This window comes from Hypanus sabinus, chromosome 11 (assembly GCF_030144855.1).
Source record: "Hypanus sabinus isolate sHypSab1 chromosome 11, sHypSab1.hap1, whole genome shotgun sequence".
NCBI lineage: Eukaryota > Metazoa > Chordata > Chondrichthyes > Myliobatiformes > Dasyatidae > Hypanus > Hypanus sabinus.
This window is the reverse complement of record NC_082716.1, coordinates 91,260,471-91,277,905: the sequence shown is the minus strand read 5'-3', so window position 1 is coordinate 91,277,905 and position 17,435 is coordinate 91,260,471. Positions and strand designations below refer to the sequence as shown.

The 17,435-nt window shown below is 44.4% G+C and overlaps 1 protein-coding gene across 1 annotated transcript in view; it reads right to left on the bottom strand.

The window, feature by feature from the left end:
- Positions 1 to 1,106: 1,106 nt before the first annotated feature.
- The window catches only part of LOC132401627 (LIM homeobox transcription factor 1-alpha-like), a 449,308-nt gene continuing 432,979 nt past the window's right edge, over positions 1,107 to 17,435 (bottom strand). The window contains exons 5-8 of the mRNA XM_059983646.1: positions 15,817 to 15,894; positions 8,478 to 8,547; positions 4,034 to 4,201; positions 1,107 to 1,264 (exon numbers count right to left, since the gene is read on the bottom strand). Of these exons, the coding sequence (XP_059839629.1) occupies positions 1,107 to 1,264; positions 4,034 to 4,201; positions 8,478 to 8,547; positions 15,817 to 15,894 (474 nt within the window). The remainder of the gene's footprint in view (positions 1,265 to 4,033; positions 4,202 to 8,477; positions 8,548 to 15,816; positions 15,895 to 17,435) is intronic.

The following is a 17,435-nucleotide window of genomic DNA, read 5'->3' as shown; positions in this document are numbered from 1 at the left end:
ACAGGAGCAGGGGCAGAGAAGGGGAGGTGGGGTAGAGGGAAGGGATCTTCAGTTCATAAATTATCACAGCCTTTTTCACAGTCAAATAATCAGCACTTCCAAAAAAAACACATCCTCAAACTGTTGATATTTACAATGCAATTCTTCTTGGGTTGGAAGGGGAGGGGGTGAACTTTCCACCTGACAACTGTTCAGACAGTTTTGGCTAATCCTTACCAAATGTGGCCCCCCCAAAAAAACTCAAAATTAGAATCTTTCTTCAAATGATTTTTACAAACAAAAAATTAATAGCAATTTCATAACTTAAGTGCACCGAGTGCATAATTAAATAGTAAAAGCTGTAGAATTAAAGTCACCTTTGTAAAATCATAACTTTCAATTTGTGCTAACAAAGTTCTATTTTGTATTATCCAGGCCTGGTCCTGTATCTTGCTTGATGCAGCCTTTTCTTGGATGGAGTCTCTTTCTCCCCATCACTTTCACTCCCCTCTGGCTGTAGGCCTTAAATCAACCTCACACCTTCTTCTGTCCAGTGTTAGAGTCCACAGAAAGATCAGTCTTTGATGCACTTGGAGGATGGGGTGTGGGAACTGAAGTGGTATTGAGGAGGGGAGTGGCACAAGTGGGGTAAGGAGTGAGTCTTCTGTGCGAGTCACTGTAATTTCTGCAGCTGCACCAACCCAGTCTGAATCTTTAATTACATAAATAACTGGATCTCTGCAATTCAGGTCTTCAAGACATTCCTGGCCAGAGGGATGAGGAGAAAAAGAGAAGGTTCACATGACTGCTGAACTGCAGGCTTATCTTGACAGGACACCAAAGCCCTGAAGGTCTTGTACTGTATTTGGAATATCCAACACATCAGTAGCTCAAAGTGTCACACAGGCAGAGTCCAAACAAATCAACCCGCCGCCCCCCCCCCCCCATGGCTGGCGCTATAAGAAGTGGGGGGTTGGAGGAGGGGAGTTAAACAAGTACCTCAGCCAGTTGGTGTCAAGCTCCTGGCTTTGTCCATTACCTTAAGTGGTTTTAGGAAGAGTTGTGAATAGCATTAGTCTGAATGAGTGTGCCTGTGACTTCTCACTCCACTCCCAACATGGCCAACTTCAGGAGGTAAAATAGGAGTTTTGCATGGAGTACAGGCGGTCTATAGGGTTTCCTATCCTAGCCTGCATGGAGTTTGCCTCGGTGGTTGCTAGAAGACAGTCTCCTAAACTGTTGAGTGAAGTGTCGCTATCCATGTCATGGAACAGGGTTTCACTGCCTGCGGAGGGAAGAAAAGGAAACAAACACATCAGCCTCTGGGCCTCAGCAGAACTGGACAGCCGACAATCAGACAAGGCCACTCGGCCAGTCACCACCCTCGGTCCATAACCCATTCACAAGAGAGAGATAATCTACACTCTTGCCCCAAACCAAAGATCTCTGAAGTTTCTTGAAAGCCCAGTTAGAATTCTAAAGATGGAAGGGCAGCAGATAATATAGGCCCAGCAATGGACTTCCAACAGTCCTAAAGTAGGGAGCAGATCAGCTGCATTTCAGTGGGGTTGGCTGAGGGATAAACATCAGCCAGGGTTCTGGAGAAACCTCTTCTGCTCCTCTCCAATGGAGTGCAGTGAGATATTTTTCTGCTTCAGAAGAAACAATTAAAGCTTCATTCAATAAATAGCATATTTAATGATATAATAGTATGGGTCTAGATGCAGTTTTCTTATTTTATGACTTAGACCATCTCAATCTAAGACCTCCTGATCCAGAGGCAGCTATCCTAAGCCCCAGTTGGTGTGTCCTTCTCAGGATGTCCAAAGTGTAGTACAACCGATTATCTCAGTGAACAAAATCACTGTTACAAAGGCAATTGTAGTGACTGAGGTAACTATCTGGTCTTGGTAGGGAAATAAATATTAGCCAGTTCCAGGGCAAATTCCTCTGTCACAGGAGACCATTCACATGTACATCTCTAAACCTTTGATCAACGCCAGGGTGAGAACTGCCTCTATTATGCTGTGGGGACACTGGAGTGAATGATGTCATACTTTCCTTTGTGTCCTTACTACCATCACTGGTGGTAAATGGTGACAGTCATTACATTTAAGGGTTGTTGAGGCAGGCACTTGAATAGTCAAAGTGCATATACAGTGCTAATGTGGGCAGAGGGGATTAGTGTTGACATGGATACAGTGGGCAAAAGGCTCAATCCTCTGCTGTATGGCTTTATAATTCTCTGTGACAAATGGGTATGATCTGATCACTCCTACACAGATAAGGAGTGACATTAATTTGGTGAGAGACCCAATGCTTAAAAACACAGCATCCAACACAAAGGATCCTCATCATCTGAGACAAGTCCATTTTTTGTTACTATCATTGGGGAGGCCATACTGGAGTTTGAAGACCCACATTCAATGACTCAAGAACAGTTTCTTCCTTTTCATCATCAGATTTCTGCATACTCCATGACCCATGAACACTTTATTTGACTATTTAGATGCTGCCTGATCTGCTTAGTTCCTCCAGCATTTTGTGTATGTTTCCATAAACACAACCTCATTATTCCTTTTCTTTGCTCTATTTATTTATTTTATAATTTATAATAAAATTTGTCTTTGCACTGGACTGGTGCTGCAAAACAAAATGAGACTGGTAATGAACCTGATCTGGTTCTGGCTCTAACCTTTGGTAGTTGAGCTAATGCAGTCTACTTTCTTTTGGGTGTTGGCAGGGAGAATGACATAACCATCACCTGCCCACTCAAGGCACATTGTGCTCACTCCCATCTCAGGCTCATCCTTCCAAGAGAGTTGGCCCAGGTTCAGAGATGGCTCTACTAACTGAGAATCATTGTTTTAAGGTGACCCTGATAGCACAGGACTGGTGCTTTGAAGTTTGTGCATCTGTTATGTCTTTGGAAACAATATAGTTCCCTCAGTCACTCCAAAAGCAACTCCCCTTCAATGTTTTGGACCCTCATGTGCTCTAATAGACACTTTCAGGATGGGTCTGCTGTAGATCAGTTGTGCTCTTCAAACCGCAGTTCACCTGCTAGTCACCATCCATGAATGGATTTTGATTAGAGCTATGAATGCTAGTCAGTCGATGTTGGCTAAAACTTGAACTGTATTATAACTGGTGTTGCCCTCCATGCCCATGAGGTGCCCCTGTTCATTTCACACCTCACATAAGTTCACCTAGAACCATCGCCCATGCTATTCACTTCAGATCAATTCAATTTGGTTGGCAGTGTGTTGAAACAAATAGTGCTGCATCATTCAGTGCCATGGCTCTCATATTTGACAATGACAGGCTACACTCTCCCTGCAGTCACTCTCAGCCAGCTGTGCTAAGTGGTTAGTGGATCATGCACCAGACCTCAGAAAGACGAGCACAAATTGGATTGATCTTTCTCACAGCCAACCCAGGCATAAAGGGCACTTTAGCCTCCTTCTGTGGGACATGATGAGCTGTTTGGCCTCCTTCTGTGGGATTCCAATCTATGGCCAACTGCATTCTCTGGAGGAAAGCTCTGAACCTACTGCCCTGTGCTTTGTTTTATTGGGATTTTAACATTGCCTGCAAGGCCAGAATTTATTGCCCAGCCCTGATCACACTTGAGAAGATGTAGGTAAACTATCTTTCTGAGCAGCCACAGTTCTTCTGTGAGGGTTCTCTCAGTGCTGCTGGGGAGAGACTTTCAATGGTTAAACTCAGTGACCATGAAGGGCCAGCAATAACTTTCTGAGCCAAAATAGTGTGACTTGGAGGGGCACCTACGAATGGTGTAGGTGAGTTACTCTCTTCTTCCTGTCAGCTTGAACCAGTCTAGTCATTAACAACTCATTAACAAGGCGTTTTCACCCTGTGCCCGCTGCCTTGGTTCTCCTTGGTTTAAGGTCACAGGTTTGGGAACTTGGGGCCTATTTGACAAGGTTATAAGATGCAAGAAATAAGATCAGTTGCCCTTTCCCTACTCCTGCTTTACAATCAACCTCCTGGGACTTTTTATGTAATGGATAACGGAGAAGAACGCAGTCACCATAAGGGTGCATGTGGTCTCCTGGCATCTGTGGAGGAGTGAGGCCTTGTCGAAAAGGATCAGTGTTATATCCATTCTGTTCAATAGCCAGGAGCTGCTGTGGAGGCAGGGTTGTGTAGGGATTCATCATCGTCTCCATCCCAGGGTTAGAGGAGGTGTTCGCTGGGACTGTACGAGAAAGAAGAGATAAAAGAAAGTGAATGCCACAGAGGAACAAATCCCACCCAGTTTCACACTTACATGAAGGAGGTTATGCTCAGCACTTCTGACTCTCTGGTTAGGTTGGGGTTGGAGATGTTCAAGCCTCTTTAGAGAGGCTTGATTGCAATGGCACCAGACTTGAGGGTCAAATTAGAGTGGGGGTTTCTCTCCTTAGCATGGAAGTAGTTTCTGGGAAGTTTTAAACAAGTGTTCAAAATATTCAAATTGGGATAAAGTTCTCCCTGTTCATGGGGTGAGGAACAAAGCAGAGGACACAGATTCAATGTTATCTAAAGAACCATAGAAGAGTACCGCACAGAAGCAGGGAATGCCAACAATCATATCTCTGAAAGAGCTATCCAATTAGTTCATCCCTGAAGCTTCCCTGAGAACTAGCTTCCTTCAAAGATTTAGTTCCTGGTAAAACATCAAATCTGCTACCACCCACCAACGCAAACAATGCTTCCCAGATCAAAAAACCCTAATGCCTGGTATATTTTTATAATTCGATCAAAAAAAGACTAATAAAATATAGGAGAAATACAAGAAAAGAAAATAGAACTAAAACATATATTTGTGAAGCCAAAAGTGGCATAGGATCACTCTACAAAGGTCACTGTCTTCCTGGTGTGTAGTCTATCTCACCTCCACATCCTTCCCACCTAGATTTATCATTTGGCATTGCTGCAGGATTAATGCAACTTCCTGAACACCTCTGTCCTTGTCATTTCATGTGGCTCTGACCTAGTCACTGAATGTTTGAAATTGTGACTTACATGACCACATCGATGCCACTGGAAAGAGGAATGACCCCTTACCTATCCCTGGAAGTGGTGGCACCAAGACAACCAAACACAGACTTCCCATGCCCCACCATTCAACCCCAGTCCAGACCCGCCTTGCTCTTCTCTTCCAGCTCAAGCAACACATCCTCCCTGTAAGACTTAGCTCACCCCAGATAACAGAGCCCTAGAGACCCTCAACCCTGAATCCCAATCTCAGACCCATCTCCCCAAGATCCCAACCAGAACTCCCCACCCTCAGGCAGTCAAACCTTGACACCCCACTACCATCCTACAACAACCCCCAGTTTCTTTGCCTGTAAGAAAGGTAAATACAATGCTGGAATTCATTTTGAGAAGATTAATATATAAAAGCAAGGATGTAATGCTGAGACTTTATAAGGCATTAGTCAGACCAGATGTGGAAATATTGGGAGCAGTTTATGGCCCCATATCTAAGAAAGGACATTAGAGAGAGACCACAGGAGGTTTACCAAGAATGATCCTGGGATTGAAAGGTTTAACGTATAAGGCTCTGGGCCTGAATTCGCTGGAGTTTAGAAGAATTAGTGGGATCTCATTGAAACTACCAAATATTGAAAGGCTTAGAAAGACGTGGAGAGGATGTTTCATATAGTGGGAGAGTCTAGGATGAGCGGGAACAGCCTCAAAATACAAGAACATACCTTTGGACCAGAGATGAGTAGGAACTTCTTTAGCTGGAGGCTGGTGAATCTATGGAATTTATTGCCACAGATGGTTCTAGATGCTTTGTATAATTAAAACAAAGCTTGGTAGGTACTTAATTAATCAGGATATCAAAGGGGAGAAGACAGGAGAATGGGGTTGAAAGTAAAAATAAATCAGCCATGCTTGAATGGCAGAGCAGACTCATAGGGTTGAAAGGCATAAATCTGCTGCTATGTCTTAAAGAATTATGGACACTGCACTTCCAGTTCCTTTCCCAGATTCCACACCCCAGACATTTGTCCCCTAATACCTCTCCCTGACACATCTCAATCCCAGACACCTAAAAAACCAAATCTACCCCACTCTTTACAGACCATGGCATTGTAACTTCAAACCCCAAATCCACCTGACTCTTCACAGACCATGGAATTGTCACTTCAAACCCCAAATCCACCTGACTCTTTACAGACCATGGCATTGTACCCCAAATCCACCTGACTCTTCATAGACCATGGCATTTTAACTGCAAACCCCAAATCCACGTGACTCTTTACAGACATTGGCATTGTACCCCAAATCCACCTGACTCTTTACAGACCATGGCATTATACCCCAAATCCACCTGACTTTTCACAGACCAAGGCATTGTACCCCAAATCCACGTGACTCTTTACAGAACATGGCATTGTACCCCAAATCCACCTGACTTTTCAAAGACCATGGCATTGTACCCCAAATCCACGTGACTCTTTACAGACCATGGCATTGTACCCCAAATCCACCTGACTCTTTACAGACCATGGCATTGTACCCCAAATCCACCTGACTCTTCACAGACCATGGCATTGTACCCCAAATTCACGTGACTCTTTACAGACCATGGCATTATACCCCAAATCCACCTGACTTTTCACAGACCAAGGCATTGTACCCCAAATCCACCTGACTCTTTACAGAACATGGCATTGTACCCCAAATCCACCTGACTTTTCAAAGACCATGGCATTGTACCCCAAATCCACGTGACTCTTTACAGACCATGGCATTGTACCCCAAATCCACCTGACTATTCACAGACATTGGCATTGTACCCCAAATCCACCTGACTCTTTACAGACCATGGCATTATACCCCAAATCCACCTGACTTTTCACAGACCAAGGCATTGTACCCCAAATCCACCTGACTCTTTACAGAACATGGCATTGTACCCCAAATCCACCTGACTTTTCAAAGACCATGGCATTGTACCCCAAATCCACGTGACTCTTTACAGACCATGGCATTGTACCCCAAATCCACCTGACTATTCACAGACCATGGCATTGTACCCCAAATTCACGTGACTCTTTACAGACCATGGCATTGTACCCCAAATCCATGTGAATCTTTACAGACAATGGCATTGTACCCCAAATCCACCTGACTCTTTACAGACCATGGCATTGTACCCCAAATCCACCTGACTCTTCACAGACCATGGCATTGTCACTTCAAACTCCAAATCCACCTGACTCTTCACAGACCATGGCATTGTAACTTCAAACCCCAAATCCACCTGACTCTTTATAGACCATTGCATTGTACCCCAAATTCACGTGACTCTTTACAGACCATGGCATTGTACCCCAAATCCACCTGACTCTTCACAGACCATGGCATTGTCGCTTCAAACCCCAAATCCACCTGACTCTTTACAGACCATGGCATTGTACCCCAAATCCACCTGACTCTTTACAGACCATGGCATGGTATTACAACAAGGATGAAACACGCAGATGACAGGGTGGAAAGCCAGGGGAAAGTTGGTGCAATCAGTCAGAGCAGACCTTGCAGACAGATGGGGAGGAGGAAGAGAATTCAGCAGCAGCTGGCATTGAGACATGATTGGGTGAATGCACAAGCAGGAATTTATTGGAGTTGCAGGAGAGTTGGAAGAAAAGGGCAGATTAAAAATCGAGTGGTGGGTTACAATACTGTGGATGAGTAAGCGGTTAAAGTGTGAAGGTCTGTGATGGATTAGAATTCAAGTCATGATGCAGAATTTCAAATCCAAATGTTGACTATTTCTTTCATCCCTCAGATACTGCATGACCTATCGTATTCTTCATTGTTTATTCCAGGTTCACAAGAGTAGTGGATGTGGGTGGCGGGGTGGTAGATTGCAGATTGCAGTGGTGGCTTACAATGGTGAGAGGTGATTGCAGAGGTGAGGTGAGTGATGATCACACTGGTGGGGGTGAGAGGTGATTACAGTGTTGGGTTACAGTAGCGATCACAGCGGTGGGGGTGAGTGGAGATGGAAAGCATGCTGCTGTGAGCAGAGCCGATAACTGGATGATTGGGAAGGACTGCTAGTACTGGAGAAGAACAATTTGAGAATGAACCTATGGTCAGAAGCCATTTAGGAAGGGTTCTAACTAAAGGAGCTGGAGAGGAATTTGGGTACTGAGGAGATGGGATGGGGAGATGAGCTGATCAGCAACAGAGCAGATCTTAGTGACCACAACTCAACATCACAAGTCTCATTCCTCACATACTTGCCTTTCTGACATCAGCAATATCCTGCTGTGCCCATCCCAGCTTATTTCTGCCCACCCCAGCCCTGCTCTCTGGCCATTTCTCTAGAAAAATGCCTGTGAAATTCTTCTGCCAGCATTCCCTCAGCAGGTAGCTTCTGGATTGGATAGGCTTTGATTCTGGCTGCTTGTGACTGGGTCTCAGGCAGTGATACAGAAGCGATGTGATGGTCAGTCTCATCCTATTCTAACCTGTGTTGAGTCGTTGCGTGTTCTGCTGGTCTTGCTGCTGTTGCTGCTGTCGGCGGGCCAACTTCTTCATCTGTAGGGCGACAAGAGCAAGACAGTCAGTTACTCATCACAGTGAAACCTGAGCTCATTTGCTTCCATGCACAGCCTGGGATCAGTGAGATCAAATACAAACTAGAACGTCCTGCGTAGCCAGCAGCCCAATTGTATGAACACTGAATTTCCAAATTTCAGTGGAACCACTCACCCAGGTTTTCTTCCCCACCCCCATCAAGTTCATTTCTCCCTTTTCTTTTCTTTTCTATTCTATCCCTCTCTCATTACCCCTCCACCTAGTTCCATATGTCTTTCATTCCTTTATTATCTGGTCCATCTATCACCTACCAACCTCTGTCTCTACCCTTCCTTCAACCACTTTTATCTACCTAATCCTTTTCTTCCCACCAATCCCTTGCTAGCAGAGGATTGAGTATAGGAGTTGGGATGTAAGGTTAAAATTGTACAAGGCATAGGTGAGGCCACATTTGGAGTATTATGTACTACAGTTCTGGTCACCGAATTATAAGAAAGATGTCAACAAAATAGGGAGAGTACAGAGGGGATTTACTAAAATGTTACCTGGATTTCAGCACCTAAGTTACAGAGAAAGGTTGAACAAGTTAGGTCTTTATTCTTTGGAGTGTAGAAGGTTGAAGGGAGACTTGATAGAGGTACTTAAAATTGTGAGGGGTATGGATAGAGTTGACGTGGATAGGCTTTTTCATTTGAGAGAAGGGGTGCTTCAAACAAGAGGACATGAGTTGAGAGTTAAGGGGCAAAAGTTTAGGGGTAACACGAGGGGGAACTTCTTTACTCAGAGAGTGGTAGCTGTGTGGAACAAGCTTCCAGTAGAAGTGGTAGAGGCAGGTTCGATATTGTCATGTAAAAAAAAATTGGATAGGTATATGTCGAGGAAAGGAATGGAGGGTTATGAGCTGAGTGCAGGTTGGTGGGACTTGGTGAGAGTAAGCATTCAACATGGACTAGAAGGGCCAATATGGCCTATTTCCATGCTGTAATTGTTATATGGTTATATGGCAGTTAGCAAAAAAGAGATCCAGAGCAGGCAGAAAACCAAAGTGGGGTGTCCATGAAGAGAAGGATGGTTGAAGACAGGAAAAGGGGTCAACGGTGGGGGTAGGAGAGTCCTTGCCGAAGAAGTAGGCTCAAAGACGGAGCCGGCGGTTAAAGAGTTCAGCGTCATGGCGTACCCAGAACTCACTAAGGTGTGGATGCAGGGGAACAAAGGTGAGGCACTTACTGAGGACAGAGCGCTCTGCCTCAGAGAGTTGAAGGTCGGATGGGATGGTAAAGACCCGGCACAGATGAGAGTTGGAATCAGAGGGGGGAGGGAGGTTGGTAATATCAGTGAAGAGGGGAGGGTTGAGGTGAGAGGAAGATGAAGCCTCTGACATCTTCCTCTCATGTCTGAGGCTCCAGGAGCTGACGATGGGATCTGTGCGAGATGGGATTGCAGAGTGGTGGTGATGGAAGAGGAGGCGGGAGTAACCATAGAAACACGTGAAGACCCGGCCTGGAGTTCAAGACTGGAGACACAGTTGAAGGTTGTGCAATGCTTTGAAGGTGTCCATGGTCATTGGAACCCGCATTGTTGGTGCTGGAATCCGGGTTTTGAATATGCCCTTGGTTGGTAGAGCTGCCGAGATCAAAAGCTGGGGCTGAGATCTGAAGTTCCGGCAGGCTCTGGGGTCTGTAGACTGAAGATCTTGCGACCCTTGCCTAACATGCCCATTGTCTCAGCTTGCTCCTGCTCCACAAAACTCATTTCTGCATACCTCAACACTGTTTTATCCCCCCTTTGTTCTATTCCTTCTCACCTATGTTCATGACACTTCTCACGCTCTGAAACTTTTCAATGATTTGAAGTTCCCTGGCCCCCACCGCCTTATTTTCACCATGGATGTCCAGTCCCTATATAGCTCCATCCCCCACCAGGAAGGTCTCAAAGCTCTCTGCTTCTTTTTGGATTCCAGACCTAACCAGTTCCCCTCTACCACCACTCTCCTCTGTCTAGTGGAATTAGTCCTTACTCGTAATAATTTCTCCTTTGGCTCCTCCCACTTCCTCCAAACATAAAGGTATGGGTCCCAGCTATGCCTGCCTTTTTGTTGGCTTTGTGGAACAGTCCATGTTCCAAGCCTATACTGGTATCCATTCCCCACTTTTCCTTCGCTACATTGACGACTGCATTGGCGCTGCTTCCTGCACGCATACTGAGCTCATTGACTTTGTTAACTTTGCCTCCAACTTTCAGCCTGCCCTCAAATTTACCTAGTCCATTTCTGTCACCTCCCTCCCCTTTCTTGATCTTTCTGTCTACCTCTGGAGACAGCTTATCTACTGATGTCTACTATAAGAGGAAGACTATTCCTCTACCCACCCTGTCTTTTGCAAAAATGCCATCTCCTTCTTGCAATCCCTCCATCTCCACTGCATCTGCTCTCAGGATGAAGCTTTTCATTCCAGGATGGAGGAAATGTCTTCCTTTTTTAAAGAAAGGGGCTTCCCTTCTTCCACCATTAACTCTGCTCTCAAACACATCTCTCCCATTTCACACACATCTGCTCTCACCCCATCCTCCAGCACACCCCACTTGGGATAGGGTTCCCCTTGTCCTCACCTACCAACCCACCAGCCTCCAGGTACAACTCTGTAACTTCCGCCACCTCCAATGGGATCCCACTACCAAGCACATCTTTCCCTCCCCCTCTTTCTGCTTTCCGCAGGGGTCACTCCCTACACAACTCTCTTGTCCATTCGTCTCCCCACCCCCCCCCCCCATCCCTTCCCACCGATCTTCCTCCTGGCACTTATCCTTGTAAGTGGAACAAGTGCTACACCTGCCCTTACAGTTCCTCCCTCACCACCATTCAGGGCCCCAGACAGTCCTTCCAGGTGAGGCGACACTTCACCTGTGAGTTAGCTGGTGTGGTATACTACGTCTGGTGCTCCTGGTGCAGCCTTCTATATATTGGTGAGACTCGATGCAGACTGGGAGACTATTTCGCTGAACACCTACGCTCTGCCAAAGAAAGCAGGATCTCCCAGTGGCCACACATTTTAATTCCACGTCCCATTCCCACTCTGATATGTCAATCCATGGCATCCTCAACTGTAAAAATGAAGTCACACTCAGGTTGGAGGATCAACATCTTATATTCCGTCTGGGTAGCCTCGAACCTGATGGCATGAACATTGATTTTTCTAACTTCCGTTAATGCCCCTCGTCCCCTTCTTACCCCAACCCTTATCATTTATTTATTATTTTTCCCTTTTTTCTCTCTTTTCTCTCTCTTTTCTCTCTCTGTCCCCCTCACAATCACTCCTTGAATGCTCTCCAGATTCCTCTGGTGTTCCCCTCCCCCTTTCTTTCTCCCTAGGCCTCCCATCCCATGATCCTTTCCCTTCTCCTGCTCTGTATCCCTTTTTTGAATTGAATTGTTGAATGATATTTATTGTCATTATATATCGGTACAATGAAATTCTGTTTGGCTTCATCTCAGGCAACCAAACAAAGCAGTAGATAAAAACAAGACAGTAATAGAAAAACAGTATTAAATAGATAAGTTGCAGAAAATAAGTTACAGCAGCATCAAAATGTCACAGTAATGCACAAAGTGCCATTAGTGCAAGTATTTGAGTCCTTGTGTGTGCTCACAGTTTCAGTCATTGTTCTGTGGGAGTGGTGTGATGGAGGTCACAGCTCTGGGGTAGAAGCTGTTCCTCAGTCTATTTGTTCTGGTTTTTAGTGTCCTGAACCTTTTGCTGGATGGAAGTGGGTCAAACAGGGAGTGGCCAGGGTGTGTGGTGTCTCTGGTTGTACTGATTGTTTTCCTCCTGAGTCTGCTGGAATAGATTGTGTCCAGTCCTGGGAGCTCCATCCTGACAATTCGCTGAGCTGCCTTCACCACATGATGCAGGATTGTGCTTCTGTAGAAGTTAAGCAACAGCTTTTGTAGGAGTTTGGCCTGTTTCAGCTTTCTGAGGGAGAAGAGTCTTTGTTGTGCCTTTTTTACAAGCATCGAGGTATCAATCAACTTTCCAGCTCTTAGCTTCATCCCTCCCCCTCCTGTCTTCTATCATTTCAGATCTCTCCTCCCCCTCCCACTTTCAAATCTCTTACTATCTCTTCTTTCAGTTAGTCCTGATGAAACATCGACTGTACTTCTTCCTATAGATGCTGCCTGGCCTGCTGTGTTCCACCAGCATTTTGTGTGTGTTGCTTGAATTTCCAGCATCTGCAGATTTCTTCGTGTTTGCATCTATATACTGGCTGTCTTTTTTCATGCTCTTAATCCTGATGATGGGTCTCTACTCAAAACATTGACTACAGATGCTGCCTGACCTGCTGAGTGCCTCCAGGTGTTTGTCTTTTTTTTTACAGATTCCAGCATCTGCATTCTCTTGTGTCTCAATGGGATAAAGTCATTCCATACCCAGGGATAGGGATCCTTGTATTACCAGCACAATCTCACTCTACTCACTTCACCCAACATAACACAGAGCCTTCTCCATCACTGACACTGCACTGTGTATCACTCAACATGGGATTATTCCTTCCCTACAGTTTTGGTTAGTTCTGTAAGAACTAGCATGTTGGTTGGAGCAGGGTGTGCTTTTTAAGAAGAGAGTCACTTTGCTTGGACTTGGGTGAAGTCACATCCTTCATCCACCCAATTCGGAGGTCCACAGAATGCTGAGTCTTGTACCTAATTTCTGGGAGTATGTCTTACCCACTTCATTGAACCTTTTTAACCAACCCATGTTGGCACTGGAAAAAGCTGTATGGAAACCAAGTAGCAACGCTGGTTTCTTATGGTATTTACTCTGCAGGCCAGGCTTTTATGGTGACACCAAACATTTCAGCATCTGCAGTGTACTTTGTGTTTATTATCTGTCCAGTAGATGTGCTTGCTGGACACTCAGATCAGTATAATCCTGACCAGTTGTGCAGTGCCTGCAAGAAATATTCACCCACCTCCCACACTTGGAAGTTTTCATGTTTTATTGTTTTACAACATTTAAATCCACTGTGATTCATTTGGCTTTTTGACACTGATCAACAGAAAATATTCTTTCATGTCAAAGTGAAAGCAAAGTTCTACAAATCAGTCTAAATTTATTACAATTATTAAACACAAAATCATTGATCGCATAATTACTCACCCCTTAAAGTCAGTATTTAGTAGATGCATCTTTTGCAGCAATTACAGCCTTGAGTCTGTGTGGACAGGTCTCTATCAGTTTTGCACATCTAGACCACTACAATTATTCCCTATTCTTCTTTACAAAACAGTCCTACTCTGTCAGATTGCATTGGGATTGTGTGAGAACAGCCCTTTTCAAGTCCAGCCACAAACTCCCAATTGGACTGAGGTCTGTACTCTGACTTGGCTACTCCAGGACATTAACTTTGTTGTTTTTAAACCATTCCTGTGTAGCTTTGGCTTTATGCTTGGGGTCATTGTGTCACCAGGTTCAGATATAGCTCAAATGCAGAGTGAAAGACACTGAAGCGGGTCGATAGTTCACAAACTTTAATGCGAACAGTGTTAAAGGGAAAAGAAAACAATAAGCTCTAGGCTGAACAGAGATGTTAACTAAAACTCTCAAATGGAAAACGTAGACTACACTGCAGTTGAAAAGAACAACTAAGAATAAAATGAATACCGCTAGTCTTCAGAGTCAGTTGACTCAACAGTCCAGTTTCTCAGACAAGGCGGAATACAAGCAGGCAGCAAAGCATTGCTGTGCTGTGTCCAAGTCTCGACAAGCACTACGATGACAAGTATGGAGTTAAATACTATCACAATTAAATTATAATGAACTGACACGTAGATATTCACAAGTGCAATTGCCAAATCTACTGTGCTGCCAAATACGTGGTTGTGAAACATTGTCCTGCTGGAAAACAAATCTTCTCCCAAGTTGTAGTTCTCTTTCAGACTGTATCAGGTTTTCCACCAGGATTTTCCTGTATTTTGCTGCATTCATTGTAGGAATGCACAACCTTCACAACTCTACCTTCACAAGCCTTCCAGGGCCTGCTGCAGTGACGCATCCCCACAGCATGGTGCAACCACCACCACGCTTCATGGTAGAGTTGATATGCTTTTGATGGTATGCGGTGTTTGGCCAACGTTAAACATAGCATTTAGTCTGATGGCCAAAAAGCTCAATTTTGGTTTCATCGGAGCATAGAACCTTCTTCCAGCTGACTTCAGAGTCTCCACATGCCTTTTGACAAACTCTAGCTGAGATCTTATGTGAGTTTTTTTTCAAAAGTGGCTTTCTCTTTGCCATTCTCCTACAAAGCTACAACTGGTGAAGCACCCAGACAACTGTTGTAAGCGCAGTCACTTTCAGTGACTAAAGCTTATAACTCCTCCAGTGTTGTCACAGGTCTCTTCACGCCCTCCCTCACTAGTCCCCGTGGTCACTCTGTTTTTGAGGACTGCCTGTTCTAAGCAGATTTATAGCTGTGCCATATTCTTTCTTTCTTGATTGACTTAACAGTACTCCAAGTGACTTGGAAATTTTCTTGTATCCATCTCCTGATCTATGCTTTTCAATAACCATTTTGCATAGTTGCTTGTTCTTTTGTCTTCATGGTGTAGTTTTTGCCAGGACACCAGCAGCTGAACCTTCCAGATACATGCGTATTTTTACTACAATCAATTGAAATACCTTGACTGCACACAGTGATCTCCATTTCACGGATCATGTGACCTCTAAAAGCAATTGACTGCACCAGTGATAATTTGGTGTATCATATTAAGAGGGGGTGGATACTTATGTAATCCAATTATTTTGTGTTTTATATTTGTAATTAATTTAGACCACTTTGTAGAGATGTGTTTTCACTTTGACACGAAAGAGTTTTTTTCTGTTGATCAAAACAAGCCAAATTAAATCCACTGTGATTCAATAGTGTAAACAATAAAACATGAAAACTTCCAAGGGGGATAAATACTTTATATAGGCACTGTAACTCAACCAGTGCCAACTGTGAAGGGCTGTGGGCCAGTTGCCATAAATTCCTCCACCACACCCTCTCTACCAGAGGTGCCACTTCTGGCTGGGTACATCCACAACTTGTCAACCTATCCTTTCACCAGCTTGCACCCAGCTCCGTTATTTTTGAACCACTGACTAAAGTGTATAAAGAAAAAGAAGACACCCATGATGTTTTTGTTAAATTTCAAGAGCATCCAGGGTAATTAATCTCAAACTCTCAAAGAGTTTGAACATGAGCTTGCTAAACCCACAATCAACATCTTACCTTTGCTCGCTGATTTTGGAACCACACCTGTACAACTCGGACACTCAAGCCTGTCTCTGCTGCCAGCGTCTCCCTAACCTTAGAAGGAAAGCAGGAGATAATTATAGAACCACAGGGTGGGGATCATAGAAATTCATAAAACATAGAACAGTACCGCACATTAACAGGGCCTTTGGCTCACAATGTCGTGCCGAACTAATTAGCTAATGACACCTGATTAAACTTACCTCTTCTGCCTGCACATAGTCCTTCATTCTCTGCATTTTCATGTGCCCAAAATCTCTATCATAACTGACTTCACTACCACCACAGGCAAAATATCGCAGGAAAATATCCCTGTGTAAAAAATCTGCCCCCCCCACATCCTCTTGAACTTTCCCCCTCTCACTTTAAATGCATACCATCTCATATAAGATAATTCAACCCTGCTGTCCACTCTATCTACGCCCCATCTAACTTCATAAAATTCTATCAGGTGTCCCCTAGTTTGTTCAACCGATCTGGATACCTCATACCCTCCAATCCAGGCAGCATCCAGATAAACCTTTTCTAACCTCACCAAAGTTTCCCCACTTTTGCTATAATGGAGCAACCAGAACTGAATGCAAAACTCCAGATACAGCCTAAGCAGGGTTTATAAAGATGCAACACAATCTCCTGACTCTTGAACTCAATGCCTTGTCTAATAAAGGCAAGTGTGCCATACACCTTCCTTACCCCATCTGTATCCTCTGTATCTTTTTGGCAAATTATTTCCCTTATCCAGATGAGTGGTCTCAACCTGAAACACTGACTGTCCACTTTCCTTCGCAGATGCTACCTGACCCACAGAGATCTTCCAGCTCAGGTGTTTTACACAGTTCTCCACACCTTCGCTCTATTTGTTCCATGTCTCAGCTGTAAAAGCCTTGTTAAGCCCTGCCTTCAAGGATCAGTGGAAGGTGCACTCATGGCTTTCCCCTGTTCCTCTACAGTCCCCATATCCTGCCATTATTGCTGGATTCCTCACCCTGCTCATATGCACCAGCTCATGGTTCTTCAGCCTAAGATCCACGCGTCACCTTCCTGCCCACCTGATCATTCACCAGCCTCCTTCTGCCTTTCTCACATGAACTACATGGCTCGCTTGCAAGTCTTTTTAACCACAGCTTCAACTCCTGTGGCTATAGCTCTCCCTTAGATGAGAAACATTCACTTAACTAAACTTCCAACAAACAAAGGCATTTATTTAAAATAATTTATCTCTTTACAAGGGTTGGAGAATGCATTTGGAAATTGTCTTTAAATCCAGGTCCAGTAATGTTTAAGAGTCTTTCTGATCTGTTCTTGGGACTCTGTAAACTAAAATGGAGATTTTTTTAAAAAAAAACCTCTTGAGCAGCTGCATTCATTTTCAATTCACTTCATTTAGAGATGTGGTGCAAAACAGGCCATTCCAACCCAACCAGCCACACAGCCCAGCAACCCACCTATTTAACCCTCGCCTAATCTCAGGGAAATTTACAATGGCCAATTAACCTACTAACCAGTATGTCTTTGGACTGTAGGAGGAAACTGGAGCACATAGACAAAGAATGTACAAACTTTCTTACAGTGGACAACGGAATTGAACTCCAAAC